The following is a 26,327-nucleotide window of genomic DNA, read 5'->3' as shown; positions in this document are numbered from 1 at the left end:
TAGATGTGAAATGGAAAATCAATTCAATTATCACTTTGTTTTTCATAGTGTGTATTTGAAATTGTGAACGAGGGATAGACTACATGTATATAAAGTTTATTATATATAATTTTGTTTGTAGTAGATTAGTATGTTAATATGCATTTATTTTTAATTTTATTGGCATGAGGTCTTTTGCTTTTTTATTATTGTTCAGTTTTCTTCAATTTGGTATATTGTAAATATCAATATATTGTTCCTAGACTTAAGGAGGCAATAATTTAAATTAAAGTGGCTTTTGATGTTCGAATGTATTGATTTGAGTATGACTTTTCCCTTAGTTTTTATGTGTGCGTTTTGTGTTTCCTGTAACGCTTTCAGACTCTGTGTTGTGGATCAAAGTGGAGGCGGAGAGGGTCCTGTGGAGGCGACGGGCTAGCAGTGGAAGAGGTAGCCTCCACACAGTGGTTGTTTTGTGTGTGTTTGTGTGTTATTTGGGCCCATAAGTCACCCCCCCCCCCTCCTCTCTCTCTCTCTCTCTCTCTCTCTCTCTCTCTCTCTCTCTCTCTCTCTCTCTCTCTCTCTCTCTCTCTCTCTCTCTCTCTCTCTCTCTCTCTCTCTCTCTCTCCCTTTTCTCTCTCTCTTCCTTTTCTCTCTCTCTTCCTTTTCTCTCTCTCTTCCTTTTCTCTCTCTCTTCTTCTTCTCTCTCTCTTCTTCTTCTCTCTCTCTCTCTCTCTCTCTCTCTCTCTCTCTCTCTCTCTCTCTCTCTCTCTCTCTCTCTCTCTCTCTCTCTCTCTCTCTCTCTCTCTCTCTCTCTCTCCAGTGCCAGTGCCCTCATTCTTAAAGATATGTGTGTTAAATTGCCTTTAGCAGCATAATAATAATAATAATAATAGGGTAGATAATAAATGAGCATTTTATTTTAAAGGAAAATAATCATACAAATCTTTAAGTGTATCTATGCACAGTCTCCCCCTCACTAAACAACAAAATAAGGGATAAAACTTTAAAAGGAACTCTGACTGTGACACTGTTGCAACAACTTGAAGTGAGGAGAAGCATTTACTCTATAACCTCACTTGGATGAACACCTAGCTAGCTTCAATCACTTAGCTACCTTCATACACATAATTAGCTTGAAACCAGCACTGGAATGGACCTTAGTAAAGTCGTTTGATATTCCCGAGTGCCGAACTGTGTTGCATGGCTAGAACCTTGCACGTTGCATGTTTGCAATGAATTGTTGGTTAGTAGAAATGAGTCACCAAGTAAGATGTTGTATAGTCACCAAGTAAGATGAATTCAACAGCAGCAGCTCCTTTGATTTATGGTTCATCTTTACCATATTTTGCAATCTTATATATATATATATATATATATATATATATATATATATATATATATATATATATATATATATATATATATATATATATATATATATATAGTCTTTCTTGTAAACATATGTTGTTAAATATGACCGAAAAAGTAAGATTAATAATTCTAACACGAATTTTAAGAAAATATTTTAAGAAATATTGAGAAAATTCGTGTTAGAATTATTAATCTTACTTTTTCGGTCATATTTAACAACATTATATATATATATATATATATATATATATATATATATATATATATATATATATATATATATATATATATATATATATATATATATATATATATATATATATATATATATATATATATATATATATATGCGAACAAGCCTGAATGGTCCCCAGGACAATATATATATATTATATATCTATATATATCATATATGATATATATATATATATATATATATATATATATATATATATATATATATATATATATATATATATATATATATATCAAACAAATCACCACAAGAATAATCCAAATGTTACACATGTAAACAACACACTGCAATTAACCCCTGAGCTAATTATATGCAATGCTCATTAGGCTAATTATAGATTCACATATTCAAATTAGTTTTATCCCTATATTCGTTTAGTGATGACTGATGAGCCTGGAGCATCTTCTTGTTACTCACCTTACATCACACACACATCATTGCCTGTTCCTAAACCAGGTATCATCCAGCATTTACCCAGCCCCTTACGAAACCTGTGCATCTTTCCTTAATCATGGCGACCTTGTTTACATTAATTAAACAGTTTATGCACATAGAAAGTTCACAACTTACGTTTATTATTCTTATCAAACATGAACCTTGTAGTGTATCGGAGCTCAGATTGTTTACTAAATGTAAACAAGGCTACTATGATTGAAAAAAAGATGTACAGATTTTGTAAAAGAACACGTAAATACCTCGGGGCTTTGTATTTGAACCTCACCACCAATTTATTTTGACGAAATGGAATTTGCACTTGGACCATTATGCTTGCGACCTTCGTGTCTCTTTCAGTCAGGAGAGAGAGCAGTTGCAGGGGGCGTTGCAGGCGGCTGTGGCACTGAGTGGCACTGTGAAGTGATCTGGGCGTCTCTCTACCCTCCCTCCCTCCCTTACCCTTCTTCCTTATCCAGGGGATCCCTAGGCATCATCCTGGCTCATCCTTATCCTTACTGAAGTATGGGCTTCCTCTCCCTTAACCTCGTCCTATCGGTCCGGTATTCTATATAATTTTGCTCTCTCTCTCTCTGGCCCTAGGCTTCTGACCTCTTTCATTCCCTTTGATCCACCTTTGATTCTCTTGACCCCCTTTTCATCTTGACCTTCCTCGATCCTTCTGATCCTTATCCTTCCTCTCCTGATCTCATCAACCTTTGCTATCCTTATAATCCTGTCTACAGTCCTCCTCAATCACTATTTCAATCCCTTTTTATCCTCTCCTCTCTTGACTCCTCCCTAATCTCAATGTTACATTTCATGCTGCCTCCTCTCTGCTCCTAATCAGTTCCTATTTTATTTACTACCTATAATCTTCTGACTTGCAGCCCTGTGCATGAGGGGTACCAGTCCACAAGCTATAGCCTCGTGCATGACAACCCTCCTTTATATATTGTTAACAGCCTGACTCTATCATAAGGATAAAACTAACTTGGCCACAGTAATGCCGACATACTATCTTGATCACAATATTGAAGTTAAACTATTTTTGTCCATAGTACTGAAAACGGCAGACAATTTTATCCGACTGCAGACGACAGATCATTTTATCCACAGGACTGCAGACGACAGACTTTTTTATCCACATGACTGCAAACGACAAACTGTTTTATCCACAGTGTTGCAGACAACAGACTATATTATCCACAGTACTGAAGATAGATTATCTTGGCCACAGTACTGAAGACGGAGTTTATTATCTACAGTACTAAATACAGGCTATCGATATCCCATCTTTATAGAAAACCATCTACATATTTACCATTCATGGGAAAACTCGTTTATTTCTTATTTAAAGTCGCCTGAAAGTTGAGTGTGCTGTGGAGTAGCAATTTTCTACACAGAATTTTTACAGTATGGAATAGGAGTAATAAATGAAGTTCAGTGTGAATTTACTAAATAAATTGGCTGGCATTAGATTTTCTAATGGTTTCTTGCATACTCCTCTACTTTACACCTGGGGTCGTTGGTGTGACTGGACACTTGAGAAAACTGACCGAATTTTGGGTCCCATGATAAGTAAAGTTTTAGTAGTTTTACTTGCATTATGTATCGGACAGCTTGAACGAGAATAGTCTGAGGAAAAATCACTGCATCACAATGCGTTTAGCTAGTTGTAACTACAGTACATGTGACTGCTTGTGCTCTCTGGTGTATAACAAGAGTCTTGGATAGAAGAGATGTATTATCAGAGGTTTGAGAAAGACAATGTTGTTGTTAAAGATTCGCTACCTGGAACAAAAAGTTTCAAGTAACACGGGCTATGGTGAGCCCGTAGTGCCTTAGAAAGACAATGGATATTTTGTATATATGTGTTGACTGAACACTTAACGGGATAGTTAAAGTTACTCTGTGCATTTCCAGTGCCGAAGCTAAATATGTTTCTTGTGGTTATGCTTGAGAATATGATAAATATTTGACTTGTCTGGTACCTAGAACGAAGTTTGTAGAGTAACTAGAACGAAGCTTGAACTGATATAGCGAAGTGTTTTCGATAGGCGTTTACACAACTCACACTCTTCCTCTAATGTGAAGACAGCTACCCACCTTTCTTGTGATAAGATAGTATTCTTCCTTTGTTGGGACATGACAACAACTTTTCTTCGTTGTAATAAGACAACAACCTTTCTTGCTTGTCATTTTTTTTAGTAATACATTAGGTACATCTGCATATGTTTCTTGTCGTAAGACAATGACCTTCTTTGTGATAACACCCTTTATTTATGGAAATATCACCCCTCCCTTATGTAGTGTTAACACGCTCCCTCTGAAAATATCACCCTCTCCCGCTGTGTAGTGATAACACCCCCACCTTTATTGTGATAACATGCTTCCTCTGTGGAGAGAACACCCGAGCTTCCTGTGAGGTGATAACCCCCTCCCTTTCTGGTGATAACCCCTCCCTTTCTGGCGATAACCCCTTCCTGTGTGGTGATAACACCCTCTCTCTGATGAGAACTCCCTCCTTTGTGCTGATAGCACCCTCCCTCTCTGGTGATAACACCCCTCCCTCTCTGGTGATAACACCCTCCCTCTCTGGTGATAACACCCTCCTGTGTGGTGATAACACCCTCCCTCTCTGGTGATAACACCCTCCCTCTGGTGATAACACCCTCCCTCTCTGGTGATAACACCCTCCCTCTCTGGTGATAACACCCTCCCTCTCTGGTGATAACACCCTCCCTCTCTGGTGATAACACCCTCCCTCTCTGGTGATAACACCCTCCCTCTCTGGTGATAACACCCTCCTGTGTGGTGATAACACCCTCCCTCTCTGGTGATAACACCCTCCCTCTCTGGTGATAACACCCTCCCTCTCTGGTGATAACACCCTCCCTCTCTGGTGATAACACCCTCCCTCTCTGGTGATAACACCCTCCCTCTCTGGTGATAACCCCCTCCCTCTCTGGTGTTAACACCCTCCCTCTCTGGTGATAACCCCCTCCCTCTCTGGTGATAACCCCCTCCTGTGGGATGATAACACCTTCCCTCTGTTACAGGCTCGGTGTCAACTCCGGAGGGATCACAGAGTTCTGGCTACACCTACGGACCCGCTTTACAGGTGATTAGGTGTATTATACTGTGTATACTTGTATATTTACATTGGTACATTGGGGGGTTAAGAGAGTACATAGAAATGATGTTGATTTTTCATTCTTGTAAAATCAACATCACGCTATGCCTCTAGCAGGCATAGCGTTTCGGGCAATGCCTTAAACTAACAGATAACTTTAAGTAGATAATTTACAGTAAAATTGACAAAAAAAAATATAGGTACATTGTAAGAAATTTTGACACAATAAACAATGATTAGATTAATACACAATAATATAGGGGTGTATACATATATATATATATCTAGGTGTACATAGGGTATATAGTTATATTTTTACGTTTACGTAGGGTGTATAGTTATATATCTTGGTGTAAATAATGATGTATACTCATATCTAGGTTTACAGCAGGTGGATAACTGTACAATTTGTGTACAGCTGATGAACAACTGTGCGAGTAATTACGAAGCCTCAAATAGTCTGATAATTAATGTACTCCTGTAACAAGTTGAGTATACCAGAGACTTCATAGGTCAGGAGTGTACATCAGATGCTGAGGGTACACCGCATAAAGTGGATAGTGTGAGTGGTGTACATTGACAGTAGTGTGTAGTTCGTTAGTTGTGAACATGTGGAATTTTACTATCAGTCGTTCGGGGTGTAGCCTAGTGTACGTTAGGTGCTGGGATGGAGGGGGGGGGGGGTTAGTGTGTGTTCAGAGGTGTACATAGGGTGTATACTTATATATGAATGTACACTAGAGTTTCGGCTCTTTATTCCCGCCTCTTAACCGTCAATCAACTGGTGTACAGGTTCCTGAGCCTACTGGGCTCTATCATATCTACATTTGAAACTGTGTTTGGAGTCAGCCTCCACCACATCACTGCCTAATGCATTCCATTTTTTAGCTACTCCAAGACTGAAGCAACTTTGTTTTAACGTCTCTGTGGCTCATTTGGGTTCTAAGGATCCACCTGTTCCCCCCCCCCTTTCGTGTGCATAGTTTGCCTTTATCTAGTCAATTCCGCTGAGAATTTTGTAGATAGTAATCATATCTCCCCTAATTCTTCTGTCTTCCAGTGACGTGAGATTTAATTCCAGTTGTCTTTCCTAATAAATCATACCTCTCAGCTCGAGGACTAGTCTGGTGGCATAGGTAGGGAAGTGTATTAAGGAGTGTAGGTGGGGGTTAGTGTAGGTGGGGGATAGTGTAGGTGAAAATAGTGAAGGTGGTGACACTGTCAGTACATGATAACCACAGTTTTCAGTTATTGTGTCTTAAGAAGTTGTACCTAGTGAGGTAGTGTGAGTGAGGTAGTGTGAGTGAGGTAGTGTGAGTGAGGTAGTGTGAGGGAGGTAGTGTGAGTGAGGTAGTGTGAGTGAGGTAGTGTGAGTGAGGTAGTGTGAGTGAGGTAGTGTGAGTGAGGTAGTGTGAGTGAGGTAGTGTGAGTGCGGAAGTGTAGGGTACTAACCAGAGTGTCCACACGCCCAGAGCGAGCCCCGCGGGTGTCGAGTCTGGTCCCCGGGGTGTGTGCTGGCGCTGGCTTCACCGGCCTCCTCAGTGGGTCCACACGCCTCAGATGTCTCCAGTCTGCCAGCTACGTCGCCCCCTTCACCTCCGGTTCCCACCTCGCCCACGCTGCCGCCCTCGCCCGCCAGCAGGGAGCTGAGGGATGTGTTGCACAAGATCAGTCAACTGCCTGGAGCTGCCTCGCCGCCCCCACCCCACAGCCCACGCCCTTCTCCACACTACTGCCCGCCCACGCGTCACCCCACCGCCCACACTCGCTATTGCTCCTCCCGACCCCGTGGGCGGCGCCCTTTGGGTGCCTCACTGTCCCTGGAGGTTTCAGGGCCCTGCCGCCCACGCTCTTTGCCCCTCACTGCTGCCACGCCCTCATCCCCACCCTGCTTGGCCGACCCGCCCTCACCCCTCCTCCTCCCCGCTTCCACTTCCACCCCCAATCTAGCAGCTACATGGCCCTCACCCCCCGCCCACACCCACCTTGTAGCCACCCTCGTGGACGGCTCACGCATCATCCACCACCCAGCCGCCCATGATCACACCCCCGTCATGACGCCCACAGAGGGCGTGTGGAGAAGGGACGCGATAGATTCCAGGTTTACATGGAGAGCCAGAGATCACGGGGTGGAGAGAGTGTAGCCACACACACACACACACACACACACACACACACACACACACACACACACACACACACGCACACGCACACGCACACGCACACACACACCTGAAATTCCCTTAGGAGTGAAAAGACATGGAGAACTAAACTAGTTGAGGCCACAGAGAGCAACTTTCTGACGCAACAGGCCCAGGAAACGACTAAGTCAAGAGGCTGTGGTGCTCCTTGAACGTGAGATAAGATCTTCTCTCAGAATGATCTTTATGATCATTCTATCATATGGAATGATCTATGGGCTTCACTAACGAATGATCTTTACCCAGGAAGCAACCCCCACAACCGTTGTCTAAATCCCATGTACCCATGTTACTGCCAAGTGAACAGAGGCATCAGGTGGAAGAAGTGATTGGAAAACGAGGATAATAGATAGAAAAAGGAGGGCTTAAGAGGAGGAAGTTCACTTTGAGAAGAGTAACGGACACAATATGTGAACAACGTAGCTTCCAAAGTTAAGGATCAATCAAGATTATTACACAACAAAAGATAGAAAAGGTTTGAAGAGTTAAACGGTCTTAAAAGTTATTAGGTCTTCAGTGTTAAGAGGTCTTCAATGTTAAGAGGTCTTCAGAGTGGAACCGGAACATCTGTCTGACACGGACAAGAGAAATGTTTCCGCCAGAGATTGAACCGAGGACGATAATCATGACACGGGACAAATTATAGAACACGGGGCATGGATAGAAACTCACGAGGAACAAGACTCGCTCACATGTTACCAACATCGCTGTAATTCAATGTTAGGAACAGCTCTGTTAGCGTATGGGTAGTGAGCAGATAGATAGAATGGGGTTATAGCCCGTTAGAGAGATAGTACAAAACTAATAAAATAAACATTATTAAAATCAAATTCAATAAGATAGGAGCGCACACACACACACAGTAAAGCGCCCACGTCTCCTTCCACACACAAAGAGGTGTTAAATGTAACCCCCCCCCCCCTCCCTCCCTTACCGGTCACGCCCCAATTCTACATCCATATCCTACATTCCTAGATCCTACGACTGCGCGTCCTAGTAAGGCGACATCCTATACTACAACTACAGCTTTCGACTGCGTCCAACACCCCTGCTCTGTTCCCAAGAGGAACGACAATTGTCTCCCCTATTTGTTACACCCATTTTCTATTAATATTTACATCTGGTAATTTTTTCAATTTCTTGCTTAATTAAAGATATTTTTGTTGATATTTGATCATTTTCTGTGGTTTATGAGCACTTTCTGAGTTTTGTATATACTAGAATAGATATTAGGCAAGAATATTCATTACTCGCACTGTAAAACACCATTTTCACGGCACTTGAAGATGTTTAATTAATTTTTGAAAAACTATTTATTATAAGGCTAAATATTCTTTAATATTAATATTTATATTTTATTATGAATTAAAAATTAATTTATAAATATGATAAACACAGATCATAAAAGGCTGGATAGGTGACTAGAGATAAAAAAATTGAACATATCAAAATACGAATTGGTAATTGTTAATTTTTTTTTTAAAAGTTAACAATGTACATTCATAATATTTGGAGCAATATACATAGGTGTAACACATTTATCAGTCTTTCTCTCTCTCTCTCTCTCTCTCTCTCTCTCTCTCTCTCTCTCTCTCTCTCTCTCTCTCTCTCTCTCTCTCTCTCTCTCTCTCTCTCTCTCTCTCTCTCTCTCTCTCTCTCTCTCTCTCTCTCTCTCTCTCTCTCTCTCTCTCTCTCTCTCTCTCTCTCTCTCTCTCTCTCTCTCTCTCTGTCGTACCTAGTAGCCAGAACGCACTTTTCAGCCTACTATGCAAGGCCCGATTTGCCTAATAAGCCAAGTTTTCATGGAAAAGTTAGGTTAGGTAGTCGAAAAAAACATTAATTCATGAAAACTTGACTTATTAGGCAAATCGGGCATTGCATAGTAGGCTGAGAAGTGCGTTCTGGCTACTAGGTACGACATATATATATATATATATATATATATATATATATATATATATATATATATATATATAATGTGTGTGTTTGTCATTAGTAGGTGCCATACCTATTACGAAATCTTGAAGAATTTTTTAATTAATTATATAAACTATCTCACGACGAGCGGAAGACTGCAGAAATGTTTAATAAACTTATTTTGTACTTGATATCCAGTATATCACAGAGGATATATACATATAGAAGTATCACCTGCATCTCAATGGAGATTCACTTGAGAGATTACTTAAGTGCTAGCCTGCTCAGTGCTAAAGTATATTTACTGGTTGATCAGTAAACTTTTGTAGTGGCCTTTTTTAAGTTTCCAAGGGTTGATAGACATTAAGGCTCAACACCAACTCATATCAAGTTTGGATGGGATGTATACACCGGAAGGCGTATCTCGTTTCTTTGAGTATATACAGAGTATAATTAAACGCTGGAGTGTGTTCAAGGCCCAAGTATTATTCTTGGTTGGTCAGTCAGCAACTGTCAACAGTCAAGCAACTGTCAGTCAGCAGCTGTCAACAGTCAAGCAACTGTCAGTCAGCAACTTAATCCCAATACCAAATCAATTTCAAGAACAACATTTACATTGAAAACTTGATCCGTCTCTGTGCGTTTCACTCTGAGACCCTACTATACACCTGGACAATGTTTGAGACTAAAGTGTACTTCCTCGTGGACCAGTTAGCAATCGTGTTCTAAATATCTCTCCAGAGTCTTAAGCCCAAAACCAGACGACTTACGTGTAGTGTCAATATCCTAGCCTCAGCTGTGAAGGAAACTGTGGTGATTCCTTGCTAACTGGAATCTTTATTAAGGATATTACGGAGGCACTTTTAACGAAAGGAAAATTATAAATGAGTTAAATATCTTCTTATAACATTGCAAGTAGAAGGAGAGCAATGTTTTGACCTGATTCAAGACTTCTTTCTCGTACAGCATGCGACAGAGGCCACCCGAGGTCATAGCATTCTAGACCTTGTGCCATCAGAAGAGAGCATGATTTATCAAACACAGGTAGTGAAGAAGTTCGCCATATCATGTGACCACAATATTCTAAGATGTAATACAATTATCAAAACCCATATAAAGGTCTAGAACGATGGCTTACCTTCGAGAACGTAAGAGACTTTCTTAGGAAAGTAAGATACTTACCTTACCGAGAACGATGACTTTCTTACCTTCAAGGAGACTATCATAGAATGAGACAGGAATTACAAAATACCTCCTGGAGGGAGTTGATTGCAGATCAAGACGTGGAATCTTCATGGGGTTAAATTTCACAGAGTTCATCCCTCAACTTGTTCAAAAATATTCACCAATAAGGAGAAGGCAACGTGAAAATAGCTGCATGCAATGACAAAAAAAAAAAAGTCTAAAACCATACCTTTGGAAGATGTATAAATCCATCAAGAATCACATAAATTATTAACTATGCAGAAGAGCATTAAATTCAGTTACTGAGGAAATCAGATCAGGCAAAAGGAATTATGTTACAAATTTAATGCCCATAATAATAACATAATTTATAATTATGTTATAAATTTAATTATTTTAATACAAAATTCCCAAAACTTTAAGAAGCATCTGAAGTCTTTTTGTACCTATATAATAAGTAAAACCAATGCGAAAGATTCGCTAAGCCTCCTTATAAGATGGGACCAACCAAGTTATAATTGATGATATAAAGGCAGCGAACACTGAATGTTAGTAATGGTAATGTTTTCTCACAGACACAATAACATGTGAGGCATCACTGCTGAGCGGGTATTGTATCACTGCTGAGCGGGTATTGTATCACTGCTGAGCGGGTATTGCGTCACTGCTTAGCGGGTATTGTATCACTGCTGAGCGGGTATTGCGTCACTGCTGAGCGGGTATTGTATCACTGCTGAGCGGGTATTGTATCACTGCTGAGCGGAGTCTGAATAACTACCGTTGGGTTTCGTACATATCTAAAGGTTTATACTTGGTTAAGTATTAGTCGTCTGACCTGTTAACCTCTGGAGGCTTATAAAAGCCTAGGGCCAGATTCACAAAGCAGTTACGCAAGTGCTAACGAACCTGTACATCTTTTCTCAATCTTTGGCAGCTTTGTTTACAATTATTAAACAGTTAATGAGCTCCGAAGCACCACGAGGCTGTTCATAACAATAACAACAGTTGATTTGGAAGTTTTCATGCTTGTAAACTGTTTAATAAATGTAACCAAAGCCGTTAAAGATTGAGGAAAGATGTACACGTAAGTACTTGCGTAACTGCTTCGAGAATCTGGGCCCAACTGACCAAGCAGAAAGTATACTTTAGTCCTGGACACATCTCTAAAATAAATGAAAAATCGGTATATATACTTTGAGAAGCGGTATATATATAAATATATATATATATATATATATATATATATATATATATATATATATATATATATATATATATATATATATATATATATTGGTGTATACTGGCAGCAGGTTTTCTTTCAAACATGTTTCATTGAATATGACCGCATATTCTGTATTTATTATTTTCTGGTTTAGGGCTTCTATCCCTCTAACTATTTTCTTAGCATCAGGGCTTAATTCAATTAAGCCCTGATGCTAAGAAAATAGTTAGAGGGATAGAAGCCCTAAACCAGAAAATAATAAATACAGAATATGCGGTCATATTCAATGAAATATATATATATATATATATATATATATATATATATATATATATATATATATATATATATATATATATATATATATATTGGTAGCAGATTTCCTGTAGACATATATAATTAAATATGACCGAAAAAGTAAGATTAATAATTCTAACACGAATTTTCTCAATGTTTCTTACATTTTTCTTCACTGTTGATGGTAACTGAAAAATCAATTCTCCAAAATTCATTTTTATTTCTAGTCTGACGCGACACTTGAGCGCGTTTCGTAATAATCTTATTACATTTTCAAAGACTTTAGTTTACACACACACAACTATAACTGAACAGAGCTGAAACATCTTCGATTTTTTATACCTACATTTGGGTGAGGTGATATGTTACAACAGTTTTGGATGAGGTGAAAACAAACTTTCAACACAAGACAGATACACGAATCGCTGTATCGATAGATACAGCGATAGCAGGCGGCTAGATATCTGCGAGGCACTACACATTAAGAAGTCGACACCAGCAATCATCAGCCAATTAATGCACAACTATATTCTACCCACTTCAAGACTCCGCACCAATATAGAAGCATCAAGAAATATGGGCCAATAGGCCCTTTGCAGTTACTTCCATTCTTCCCTTTAACATACAAAATATTATACCCATTGTTTCGTGTTCTGTCTTGTGTTGAAAGTTTGTTTTCACCTCATCCAAAACTGTTGTAACATATCACCTCACCCAAATGCAGGTATAAAAAATCGAAGATGTTTAAGCTCTGTTCAGTTATAGTTGTGTGTAAACTAAAGTCTTTGAAAATGTAATAAGTTATTACGAAACGCGCTCAAGTGTCGCGTCAGAGTAGAAATAAAAATGAATTTTGGAGAATTGATTTTTCAGTTACCATCAACAGTGAAGAAAAATGTAAGAAACATTGAGAAAATTCGTGTTAGAATTATTAATCTTACTTTTTCGGTCATATTTAATAATATATATATATATATATATATATATATATATATATATATATATATATATATATATATTGGTAGCAGTCTTTCCTGTAGACATATATTATTAAATATGACCGAAAAAGTAAGATTAATAATTCTAACACGAATTTTCTCAATCTTTCGTACATTACGCTTCACTGTTGGAGGTAAATCAAAAATCACTTCTCCAAAATTCATTTTTATTTCTAGTCTGACGCGACACGGGCGCGTTTCGTAAAACTTATTACATTTTCAAAGACTTATATATATATATATATATATATATATATATATATATATATATATATATATATATATATATATATATATATATATATATATATCTTCCTTCAGTATTTAATTTTTAATAATTTTTCTTGTGTAATAAAACTTGCTGGATGCCCCGAAGGAGGTGCTGTTTATGGTATAAATACCTATAATTTGTCAAGATTATGTTTCGTCTTTGAATACAACACGACTATTAATGATCAGTTAACCATTTATGCATTAATAATATTTCGGTTTCAAGAGCCAGTATTTTATAACATTATTGCAGTGTGACGTAATGTGATATATTTAAATATATGGAGGATTTCCTGGGTAACATGACTGAACTAAGTTACAAGCGTAAACAATGTATAAATTATTAATGACGAAAATGTAAACTGTTATTGTTTTGTTTTTGTGTTGAGTGCGATTTTCACTTGTTAATTCTGTTTTTACAGCCTCATCCGAGAGACGCTTATGGTTGCCAAATTGGCATCAGATTTTCTCTCTTAGACCTCAACTAGACATTCTACATTCTCACATTCCCATGAAGCAATAAGATTATGAATGTTTTGAAAATAATTCATCGAGTAATTATCTTGGGTTATCAACCCTGAGCTTTATAAACCATTTTCACTGCCTGGAATGAAAAAACGGAGGTGTGTCCTACAGTAGGATATTATGGTAGTAATCGTGTGTTGAACTATATATATATATATATATATATATATATATATATATATATATATATATATATATATATATATATATATATATATATATATATATATATATATATATATATATATATATATATATATATATATATATATTGATTTCCACTTGCCATATTTATAAGCGCAATGTGTGTCGTGGTGGTGATTGAAACGACAACAAATTATGAATTAGTTGTTATCAAAGTGTATAATTTTGTCTAGACACTAACATATATATATATATATATATATATATATATATATATATATATGCGAACAAGCCTGAATGGTCCCCAGGACTATATGCGAATGAAAACTCACACCCCAGAAGTGACTCGAACCCATACTCCCAGAAGCAACACAACTGGTAACTACAGGGCGCCTTAATCCGCTTGACATTTGTGTTCCTCACGTGTGCCCCAAAGAATGAGGTGATTTGGTGAAATGCTATGCCCAAGATTACCATCCGAGTTGCCGTCGGGGAAGTGGCTCAAATAGCCTCGGCTATCACTTCCTTTTGACGGCCGTGATGGTCAAGCGGATTAAGGCGCCCTGTAGTTACCAGTTGTGTTGCTTCTGGGAGTATGGGTTCGAGTCACTTCTGGGGTGTGAGTTTTCATTCATATATATATATATATATATATATATATATATATATATATATATATATATATATATATATATATATATATATATATATATATATATATATATATATATATATATATATAAATATGTATATATATATATATATATATATGTATATATATATATATATATATATATATATATATATATATATATATATATATATAAATATATGCAGAATAAGCACATGTGAAAAATAGAAAATGCTTAACGCGTTTTGGGCTAATTCGCCTTCATATCGAATATTTATATATATATTTGGCAATATATATAACTTTAGACACACACCCACCAGGAGACTCGAACCCTAGCCAGCACAGTTGCTTCACAACAACTGGCATAACTAGTATGCCTTTAACCCACTACACTAAACTCAGACCCTTAAAAGGGATGGAAATTCCGAGGTATTTACCCCAAATATCCCCATCTCCCAAGAGCACCAGAGCAGGTGAGAGGTCACTTATGTTTTTCATCAAGTCCCTGTTACCTCAGAGTTTCCATCCCTTTTAAGGGTCTGGGTTTGGTGTAGTGGGTTAAAGGCGTACCAGTTATGCCAGTTGTTGTGAAGCAATTGTGCTGGCTAGGGTTCGAGTCTCCTGGTGGGTGTGTGTCTAAAGTTGTTTAACTGCACTTGCAAGTTTAAGCATGTTAGTGCATATATATATATATATATATATATATATATATATATATATATATATATATATATATATATATATATATATATATATATATATATATACATATACATATACATATACATATACATATACATATACATATACATATGCACATACATACATACATACATACATACATACATACATACATACATACATACATACATACATACATACATACATACATACATACACGTAGTTGAACTAACGCTGATGATAACGTTGGATTAGCGTTGTCAAAGGTCCTCTGACTGTGGACACTTGGCTTGGGAAATACAATAATTTGATTCTTAATGAATGAATTGGTAGTGAATAGGACAATAGTCTATTGCCCACAATAGCCCTGGATTGCAAAGAAATAAAGTGGTTGGTTCAGTTCTGATAGGCTACCGTGACACTTATAGATGCTTTATCTGAATACGATGGACCTGTAATACCGCCCATGTTATGGTGTGATTTGAACTGGTGGTAAAGTTCACATGTATAATCGATTCATTACTAAGAAAATTAATAGTGATCAAATGGTTGAACATTTTGTAAGGCACCTTATTAGATGATGTATTAGCTAAGCTAAAGTGTCATAACAATTATATTATGCAAATTTTGAGTTCAGAAAATTATGTATTAGATGAATAGTGATAGTAAATTTCGACAAGAAACCAGATGCAATGCTAATTGCAATAGAGTGCCGAATTTATGAGCCAGGTTTTTTTTTAATGAATCTTGGGAAAAGAGCCTGAATAGAACAATAGAAGAGATAAGCTCTTAGAATATGTTGTGTAAGTGAGATGGTTGAATGCAGTCCAAAGTGCCGAGAACTAACTATACAATTATACATACCGTAATGCCAAGATGGAATTAGAGACATTATTTAAGATTACATTTCACCTGTAAGGCGATACGATAAAGCCCTTAGGGGTGAAATGGTGTCGTAGATTAGAGAAGTCTACATCATATTCGTGGTGTTTCTGTCGGATTTGGATCATTCCGTGCAATGATTTCTACTACTGTATTAAATTATTAAAAAAATGTACCTAACTAAAGCCTAACCTAGCCTAATCCAACCATGTATAACCTAACCAAACTTAACCCAACCTAGCATGACCTAAGCAAGCCTAACCAAAGTATATATAAAGTTTTAACTATTAGAAAACAAGCAGTGGGCGAAATGTCCGTGTACGATTTGATCTAAACCCCTTCTACCTGGGTCTCTACATCTGAGAGAGACAGAGCAAAAGCTATGACTCTCCCCTAGGTAATACAACCCGCTGATATGCAAGTGATATATGCAATACGGCTGCGGCCACCTTTAACGTACGTATAGTCTTGTAAGCTGTCATATTTGTAAGGAATGGTTTTTAACAGTTTCATATTTATTGTCACTAGATGAAATAAACAAGTCTCTCCTTTTTCTTAAACGAGTTTCCCTTCCCTTCGTTATTTTCCCATTGCTGTTGAACGAATGTCTATGACTGGCCTTCCACCGGTTTTTTTAAGGCACTGCGGGCTCACCATAGCCCGTGCTACTTGGAACTTTGTTCCAGGTAGCAAATCTTTAACAACAACATTCCACCGGTTTGCATGCAGCCCACAACTGTTGCCTATCTTCCATTTACCTATTCACTACTAGATGAATGGGTTCATCGAGAGTAAGGATATGTATCTAAGCGTCTCGTCCTGCCCGGGAATCGAACCCTGGGTCAATTGGTTGTGAGCTGACCACTGTTCTTTAACTCCGTATACCCTTCGCCATTGACCCCTAAGTGTTATTTAATGCTGTAGATTGTACAGCCAGAAGAGCTGTAGAGTTGGTTCTACAATGATCGAGGCATTTATATGCTATTTACATTGCTTTTATATATGGTATATGTTGAGACTATCATAGGAAGCGAGTTCCGTTTTCCGTACTATTTGTTTGCAAGGCGTATTCGCATAGAATACGGGGGAAATTAAATGTCAGAGATAATGTCTTCCTTGATTAATATGGTTCATTAAATCTCTCTAAGTGCCCTAAAAGTCATAGCAAAATCTTATACATTGCATTCTAGTAGTCAAGGAAATCCAAAAATGACTTTATTATCTCTAATATATACCCTATATTTTTGCTGTTCTAATCAGTCATGTGTGACTGGTAATAAATTAACATAAATTAACCAATATTAATGCCAAACTGTTAATGATAAATCATCTACAAAATTTTCATATAAAATTAAGATTCTGTTGGTAATTATTAGTATTCGTAGTACTTAAGTTAGGCTTTTACAGAGTTGAGCAACCCGTCCTCAGACCAAGCCCTGCAAACACAAACCGAAACTGTCTCTACTTTCCGCTTGTTACAACTTGTAATAAAGTTGTTACATCTTGGCTTAACGTGTTTATGACGTATTAGAACGTTGTTACAACTTGCTATATTGGTTGTTATAACGGGTTAGGAGGTGTTAAAACTTGTTCGAACGTTGTACCAACGTTGTAGTTTCGGTGTGTGTGTTTGGCGGGAGTCCATTCCATCTTGGTCGACCTCAAAGACGCATTCATCAATTTTAACATGCTGTTCATTCAAAACAGAACTTTTCCCAAATATAAATATGATTATGTATTAGCATATTGTTCATATTTAGGTATTGGTTTGGTTAGATGCTTAAGTTCTGTTGCCGATTATTTGTATTTGTAGACGCATTTACAGCGTTGTAGTTCGAACAAAAGTCGTCAGCGAAGCACTTATTCCGGAAGTGTTCGGACGTCATCAGTTGTGAATCGTGTAAACCGTTTTTCATTCATAAACAGGGGGGTTTGACGGGTGCATGGAATGGACTTTGGGTCTTTGTTTAGATCGAGACAACCCGTCGTCGATTCAAGTCCATTACATCCAGCAGACAACCCCACAGACGCATTCAAAAAAATTTAGATGCTGTTCATTCAAAATGGGAATTTTCTCAAAAATAAATTATTATAACATATTAGCATATTGTGCATATATAGGTATAGATTAAGTAAGTAATTATCAAAAGAAGGCACCAAACCGGGAAGGCTATGTAGCACCATCAAATGTGCGGAATAATCAGAGGGCGCTAAATATCACCAAGGATGCCAATACGAGAACAGAAACGCATAAGGCGAACGATATCAAAAATATCCGATTCACCAAGAAGTATATATGTATATATATAGAAGTATATATTAGTATAAGAAGTAAGGGATACCACCTACCAGGGCAGCCAGGGAGGCCGGGCGTGGGCCAGTGCAGGAAGGGTGCGTCGCCCCCAACGGTGCTCCCCCTTTTCAACAGGGAAGTCCTACTACATCGTCCATTCTCCCACACTTGTGCCAAGACCCCATTCCCCCTATCGCCCCAGCCTGGACACCCAACCATCCACTCAGGGCGGCCCCTCACGGGTAACCCCTCCAGCGGGTGGTCCAATGGCTCACAAGGCCCCTACGTGGTGCCCTTCTGCACGTACACCACCCAAAGAGGGGACAGGAGGGGCCAAAGGCAAGCCACACCAGTCCCAAGGTGTATGCGAGCTTCTCACCACGGCAAGGAGGCACCACGGAGGGGTGTTAAGTACTTAAAATGAAGGTTATATTTCTATCTTTACTTACGGGTTATTCATGCCCGTGCCACCTCTTGGATGGCTTAATCTTTATCAATCAATCAATCTTTATTAAAACATAAAAATTTAAGTGTATTATTGAATTTATGTGAAATAAACATTGTTCTGAGAGATTCGCTATCCATCAATCTGTGCGGGGTCGGAGCTCTGTGAGTATTAACGCTCTATCCATCAATCTGTGCAGGGTCGGAGCTCTGTGAGTATTAACGCTCTATCCATCAATCTGTGCAGGGTCGGAGCTCTGTGAGCATTAAAACACATGTATTTTCACTAGAACTTTAATTATGTCTATGGTATAGTGTTTAAAATGAACCTTATATTCCTATCTTTCTTGAGTCATATAAAACATTTACGATTATTTACATATTTACGTGAAATAAACAATGTTCTGAGAGAGAGAGAGAGTTGCTCTGTTGATCGATCTGTGCAGGGGCAGTGCTCGGCGATTATAAAATACACATACCTTCGCTTTAAATTCAAATATGCCCATGGCAAGGTATTTAAAATAAAGCTTATATTTCTATATTTTTTGAGACATATAAAACTCTTATGTTTATTATCAAATCTGCATGAAATAAGCACTGAGATGAAGATTGCTGGTTTCGAGCTCGATGAGCGATGAAAACTGCCACTTTTATTCAACTACAAATATCTTCGGTTTTATTTACAATATTTGTCTGTAGAGGTTTTACATATAGATCCTGTTTCTCTTTCGTCTGACTAATAAATAATTTTGATTTAATAAGTTATCAAGATGTTTTCAACAATACTGAAAGAAGGTCTAAAAACCTTCTAAAAACGAAAAAATCTAAAAACTATTCTTCGCGGCGGGGATCCAGGGACCTGCCCGAAACGCTACGTGTACTAGTGGCTGTATAAAAATGTAACAACTCTTGTATATATCACAAAAAAAATATTCTTAGGCGTTCATCTATTCCAACATGGGTGACCATTTTAAAAACGCCATACACAGGGTTAACCCAACCCACAGCTTGGTTCGATTCTAAGAGGGGTTTGACCAATTGTTCAACATTCTCTTTGTTATCTCCCACACTCAAAGTGTTTAGCTAATCACCTGAATGTATCATCCTGTGCTTCTTCATATATGCAGGACACTTGAATAGCTTCCCACACTCTGAACACTTATGAATATTGGGACCTGAATACACTAGCATGTGATGCTTCATATTTCCAAGCTGAGTGAGTCTCTTCCCACACTCTGGTCACTCATGAGGTTTGGGACCTGAATGCACTAACATGTGACGTTTCATATTTCCAAGCCGAGTGAATCTCATCCCACACTCTGGACACTCATGAGGTTTGTGACCTGAATGCACTAAGATGTGAGTATTCATACTTCCAAGATGACTGAATCTCCTCCCACACTGTGGACACTCATGAGGTTTATCACCTGAGTGCACTAATATGTGGCTTATTATATCTCCACGTCTTTTACATTTTTTGCCACACTCAGCACATTCAAAAGGGTTTTTATCCGTATGCACTATCCTGTGTTTCTTCATATATTCAAGCCTACTGAATCTCTTCCCACACTCTGAACACTCATGAGGTTTCAATCCTGAATGCACTAACATGTGACACTTCATATGCCCAAGCTGAGTGAATCTCTTCCCACACTCTGAACACTTATGAGGTTTGTGATCTGAATGCACTAACATGTGAGTCTTCATATTTCTAAGACGACTGAATCTCTTCCCACACTCTGGACAGTGATGAGGACTGTGCCCTGAATGCACTAACATGTGATTCTTCATATTTCCAAGATCAGTGAATCTCTTCCCACACTCTGGACACTCATGAGGTTTGTGACCCGAATGCACTAACATGTGAGTCTTTATATTTCCAAGATGAGTAAATCTCTTCCCACACTCTGAACACTCATGGGGTTTGTGACCCGAGTGCACTAACATGTGACGCTTCATATGTCCAAGATGGTTGAATCTCTTCCCACACTCTAGACACTCATGAGGTTTATGACCTGAATGCACTATCATGTGAGACTTCATACTTCCAAGATGACTGAATCTCCTCCCACACTGTGGACACTCATGAGGTTTATCACCTGAATGCACTAATATGTGATGGATTATATCTTCACGTCTTCTAAATTTTTTGCCACACTCGGCACATTCAAAAGATTTTTTATCCGTATGCACTATTCTGTGTTTCTTCATATATCCAAGCCTACTGAATCTCTTCCCACACTCTGGACACTCATGAGGTTTAAGACCTGAATGAGCTAACAAGTGACCCATTAGAGTTGTACGTGTTTTATATTTTTTGCCACACTCAGCACATTCAAAAGGTTTTTTATCCGTATGCACCATCCTGTGTCTCTTCATATATCCAAGAACACTGAATCTCTTCCCACACTCTGGACACTCATGAGGTTTATGAGCTGAATGCACTAACATGTGAGTCTTCATATTTCTAAGGCGACTGAATATCTTCCCACACTGAGGGCATTGGTGAGTCTTCATCTTTATGATAGCTGCAGTTTGTGTGAATTTTCTTCTCCTGAAGATGGTTAACCGTCAACGTTGACGGTTAGGCACGACTTGAGTGTTGTTTAAGTTAGACTTGATGTGGGCACTTGGCGGTCAATGGTGGTGCTTCTTCTTATGATAGATGCAGTTTGTGTGAAGGTTTTATGCTCCTGCCTGTTTACTGCCGACAAAATGGCGCCCGAGTCCCGACGCTCATACAAGCGTTCCAATGTTTCTTCCATATATCTTATTTTTATTACTTCATATTTTTGGCTTATAACTGGATTTCTTCATGTATCAGCAATAATTTTGCTCATCTTCTCCAATGAAACACTGTACTTGTAACTCTCTTTTATTCATAATACCATACGATTATATACTTTTTGAAGGAATCAGTTCGGGGACTGGTCAAGTCGCCTACTGCCATTTCGGATACCGGGCTAGAAACAACTTCGTTCACTGAGAAATTTGTACATTCAAACCGTTTTTTTCGTAGATGCGCTGGTTTGTGTTCGCTGCTGTTCTCGTCTGAATAAATACATGACACTTCATCATATAATTAGCGCTTCCATTAACAATGCTTAGCGCACTGAACTTAGGGGAAAGTTATTTGAATCAATGATTGCAAATACAATTCGTCTCCATCTTGAAAAACAAATTAATAAATGAGTCACAACATGGTTTTACAAATGGCCGTTCATGTTTAACAAATTTGCTAACTTTTTATTCCAGCATAGTTGAGGCAGTTGATAGTTGTAAGGATTGTGATGTTGTGTACCTTGACTTTAGCAAAGCTTTTGATACAGTGCCACATGAAAGACTAATTAAAAAAATAGAAGCTCATGGTATTGGGGGTGCTATATTAACTTGGATTAGGGCATGGCTATTCCAAAGGAAACAGAGAGTTAGTATAAATGGGGTTAAGTCAGAGTGGGATAATGTTGTTAGTGGAGTACCTCAGGGCTCTGTCCTGGGACCCCTGTTGTTTATAATATATATAAATGATTTAGATTCAGGTTTGAGTAGCAACATTTGCAAATTTGCCGATGATACGAAAATCGGTAGGGAAATTAATTCGGAGGAGGACTCACTATCACTTCAAGTTGATCTAGATAGGGTTTTGAAATGGTCAAAGGATTGGCAAATGCAGTTTAATGCTGATAAATGTAAAGTTCTGAGGCTAGGTAATGATGATAGAGTTACAAGATACGAGCTAGATGGTGTTGAGATTGCGAAGTCGGATTGCGAAAGGGATCTGGGAGTTATGATTAGTAAGAATTTAAAACAAAAGGATCAATGCATGAATGTTCGTAATAAGGCGAATAGGACACTGGGATTTATTAATCGAAGCGTTAGTAACAAGACACCTGGTGTGGTTCTTAAGCTATATCTTGCTCTGGTTAGGCCCCATTTAGATTATGCAGTTCAGTTTTGGTCGCCGTATTATAGAATGGATATAAATTCACTTGAACGTGTCCAACGTAGGATAACTAAGTTAATTCCCCAAATTAGAAATCTTTCATATGAAGAAAGATTAACAAAGCTTAAGTTGCATTCACTGGAAAGGCAAAGAGTTAGGGGTGACATAATAGAGGTTTACAAGTGGATGAATGGACATAACAGGGGGGATATTAATAGGGTATTAAAAATATCAACACAAGACAGAACACGAAACAATGGGTATAAATTGGATAAGTTTAGATTTAGGAAAGATTTGGGTAAATACTGGTTCAGTAACAGGGTTGTTGATTTGTGGAACCAATTGCCGCGTAACGTGGTGGAGGTGGTGTCCCTCGATTGTTTCAAGCGCGGGTTGGACAAGTGTATGAGTGGGATTGGGTGGTTATAAATAGGAGCTGCCTCGTATGGGCCAATAGGCCTTCTGCAGTTGCCTTTGTTCTTATGTTCTTATGTACTGTTTGTATTACTTTGTTTGTTAACAAAGCGCTCTCGTATCAGAGAAGGGAAGGGAAGAGAACTCTCAGGGGGGGAAAGCGCCAAGCCATAAAGACTATATAGCATCAGAGGTCTATATTGTATATAAATCTCTGTATATTGATTGTATAAACATCAGAGGTCCACGGTTGTTCAACGTCCTACCAGCGAGCATCAGAAATATTGCCGGAACAACCGTGGATATCTTCTAGAGGAAACTAGATTGTTTTATTCAAGGAGTGCCGGACAAAGCGGGCAGTGGTGGGTATGTGGGCCTGCGGGCCGCTCCAAGCAACAGCCTGATGGACCAAACTCTCACAAGTCAAGTCTGGCCTCGGGCCGAGCTTGGGAAGTAGAACTCCCAAGATAGGATAGGATAGGTCCATTAAATGGATAGGATAGGTCCATTAAAAACTAAGGATAGGTCCATTAAAAACTGAGACAGGTCAAATAACAGATAGTGATGAAGAGATGAGTAGTATTTTTAATAAATATTTTGTATCTGTATTTACTAAAGAGGAACTTAACAATATGCCTTCAGCCGAACAAGTCTATGTGGGTGGGGACGAGAACAGGTTGACGAGTTTAGCAGTTACCAGGGAGGATGTTCTTAAACAAATAGTAAAACTCAAACCTAACAAATCCCCAGGGCCGGATGAAGTGTTTGCTAGGGTGCTTAAAGAATGCAAAGAGGAGCTTTGTGACCCACTGTCAACCATATTTAATAAATCAATAGAGTCAGGCAGAGTGCCAGAGTTTTGGAAAGTTGCTAATGTGTTACCAGTTTTTAAGAAAGGAGATAGATCACTTGCGTCTAACTATCGACCAATTAGCCTAACGTCTATTGTGGGAAAGTTACTCGAATCTATAATAGCAAATAAAATTCGTCTTCATCTTGAAAAACATAAATTAATAATTGAGTCGCAACATGGTTTTATAAATGGCCGTTCATGTTTAACAAATTTGTTATCTTTTTATTCTAGCATTGTTGAGGCAGTTGATAGTGGTAAGGATTGCGATGTTGTATACCTTGACTTTAGCAAAGCTTTTGATACAGTGCCACATGAAAGACTGATTAAAAAAATAGAGTCTCATGGTATTGGGGGTGCTATATTAAGCTGGATTAGGGCATGGCTATACCAAAGGAAACAGAGAGTTAGTATAAATGGAATCAAGTCAGAGTGGGAAAATGTTGTAAGTGGAGTGCCTCAAGGCTCTGTCCTGGGACCTCTGTTGTTTATAATATATATAAATGATTTAGATTCAGGTTTGAGTAGCAACATTTGCAAATTTGCCGATGATACGAAAATCGGTAGGGAAATTAATTCGGAGGAGGACTCACTATCACTTCAAGTTGATCTAGATAGGGTTTTGAAATGGTCAAAGGATTGGCAGATGCAGTTTAATGCTGATAAATGTAAAGTTCTGAGGTTAGGTAATGATGATAGAGTTACAAGATACGAGCTAGATGGTGTTGTGATTGCGAAGTCGGATTGCGAAAGGGATCTGGGAGTTATGATTAGTAAGAATTTAAAACAAAAGGATCAATGCATAAATGTTCGTAATAAGGCAAATCGGACACTTGGATTTATTAATCGCAGCGTTAGTAACAAGACACCTGGTGTGGTTCTCAAGCTATATCTTGCTCTAGTTAGGCCCCATTTAGATTATGCAGTTCAGTTTTGGTCGCCATATTATAGAATGGATATAAATTCACTTGAACGTGTCCAGCGTAGGATGACTAAGTTAATTCCCCAAATTAGAAATCTTTCATATGAAGAAAGATTAACAAAGCTTAAGTTGCATTCACTGGAAAGGCGAAGAGTTAGGGGTGACATGATAGAGGTTTACAAGTGGATGAATGGACATAACCGGGGGGATATTAATAGGGTATTAAAAGTATCAGCACAGGACAGAACACGAAACAATGGATATAAATTGGATAAGTTTAGATTTAGGAAAGACTTGGGTAAATACTGGTTCAGTAACAGGGTTGTTGATTTGTGGAACCAATTGCCGCGTAACATTGTGGAGGTGGGGTCCCTCGATTGTTTCAAGCACGGGTTGGACAAGTATATGAGTGGGATTGGGTGGTTATAGAATAGGAGCTGCCTCGTATGGGCCAATAGGCCTTCTGCAGTTACCTTTGTTCTTATGTTCTTATGTTCTTAACTCCCAGAACCCCATCAAGCAGGAAAGCATTTCGATGGGGTCAGGTTAAGGATTTGGGATGGCACGGGGGGGAGGGAAGGATGGTGCCCAACCATTTGGATGGTCGGGGATTGAACTCTTATCAGAGAAGACATCCATTATTAGAATAACAAGGTGCAAGACACTCTGTACATTGACAACATCGCACACTAATATTTTTACCACTTCGGACACCAGCTTTGGACGTTTCGCATATGTGTACGTGTTCTATATTAAAACGACAATATAATGCTATTAACAATTAAAATCTTCTACTTAACAGGCATATAGTTATTAAATGAAGTTTAGTGATGTAATAGACATAATCCGGAGTTGGTAAGGACGCCGCCCACCAGCGTAAACACAACACACTCCGAATGCCCACAAATACGATACAACGCACAAAACACAACACTTCTGTCAGATTTTGGATAAACTCATTTTATATATATTATGTGATAGTTATACTTATATAAAACGAAATGGCTTGGCGCTTTCCCCCCCCTGAGAGTTCTCTTCCCTTCCCTTTTCTGATACGAGAGCGCTTTGTTAACAAACAAAGTAATACAAACAGTGCGCTAAGCATTGTTAATGGAAGCGCTAATTATATGATGAAGTGTCATGTATTTATTCAGACGAGAACAGCAGCGAACACAAACCAGCGCATATACGAAAAAAACGGTTTGAATGTACAAACTTCTCAGTGAACGAAGTAGTTTCTAGCCCGGTATCCGAAATTACAGTAGACGACTTGACCAGTCCCCTTCCTGAATGGGTATCAAATCACCTCATTCTTCGGGGCACAC

The 26,327-nt window shown here is 38.4% G+C and overlaps 2 protein-coding genes across 3 annotated transcripts in view; one reads left to right on the top strand and one right to left on the bottom strand.

The window, feature by feature from the left end:
- Positions 1-9,214, top strand: part of LOC123747793 (proline-rich protein 36) — a 78,389-nt gene extending 69,175 nt beyond the window's left edge. The window contains exons 8-10 of one of the 2 annotated variants that reach the window (XM_069334363.1): positions 361-429; positions 5,104-5,165; positions 6,650-9,214. In XM_069334363.1, coding sequence (XP_069190464.1) covers positions 361-429; positions 5,104-5,165; positions 6,650-7,321 — 803 coding nt within the window. In that variant the 3' untranslated portion in view covers positions 7,322-9,214. The remainder of the gene's footprint in view (positions 1-360; positions 430-5,103; positions 5,166-6,649) is intronic. The other variant, XM_069334364.1, reaches the window with a different exon arrangement.
- Positions 9,215-17,269: 8,055 nt separating this feature from the next.
- LOC138370183 (zinc finger protein 154-like) lies at positions 17,270-21,390 on the bottom strand. The gene is made up of 2 exons (XM_069334172.1): positions 20,735-21,390; positions 17,270-17,288 (listed from the first exon to the last, which is right to left on the bottom strand). Exons 1-2 carry the CDS (start codon positions 21,388-21,390, stop codon positions 17,270-17,272), a joined length of 675 nt encoding a protein of 224 aa, XP_069190273.1.
- Positions 21,391-26,327: the final 4,937 nt, after the last annotated feature.

This window comes from Procambarus clarkii, chromosome 31, assembly GCF_040958095.1.
Source record: "Procambarus clarkii isolate CNS0578487 chromosome 31, FALCON_Pclarkii_2.0, whole genome shotgun sequence".
In the NCBI taxonomy this organism is placed as follows: Eukaryota; Metazoa; Arthropoda; class Malacostraca; order Decapoda; family Cambaridae; genus Procambarus; species Procambarus clarkii.
The sequence above is the reverse complement of the archived record's forward strand: the minus strand, read 5'-3'. Positions and strand labels throughout refer to the sequence as shown.

What these genes read in the sequence shown, in the direction of transcription:
- LOC138370183 (XM_069334172.1), bottom strand. Translation starts at nt 21,390, where the DNA reads ATGAAGACTCACCAATGCCCTCAGTGTGGGAAGATATTCAGTCGCCTT.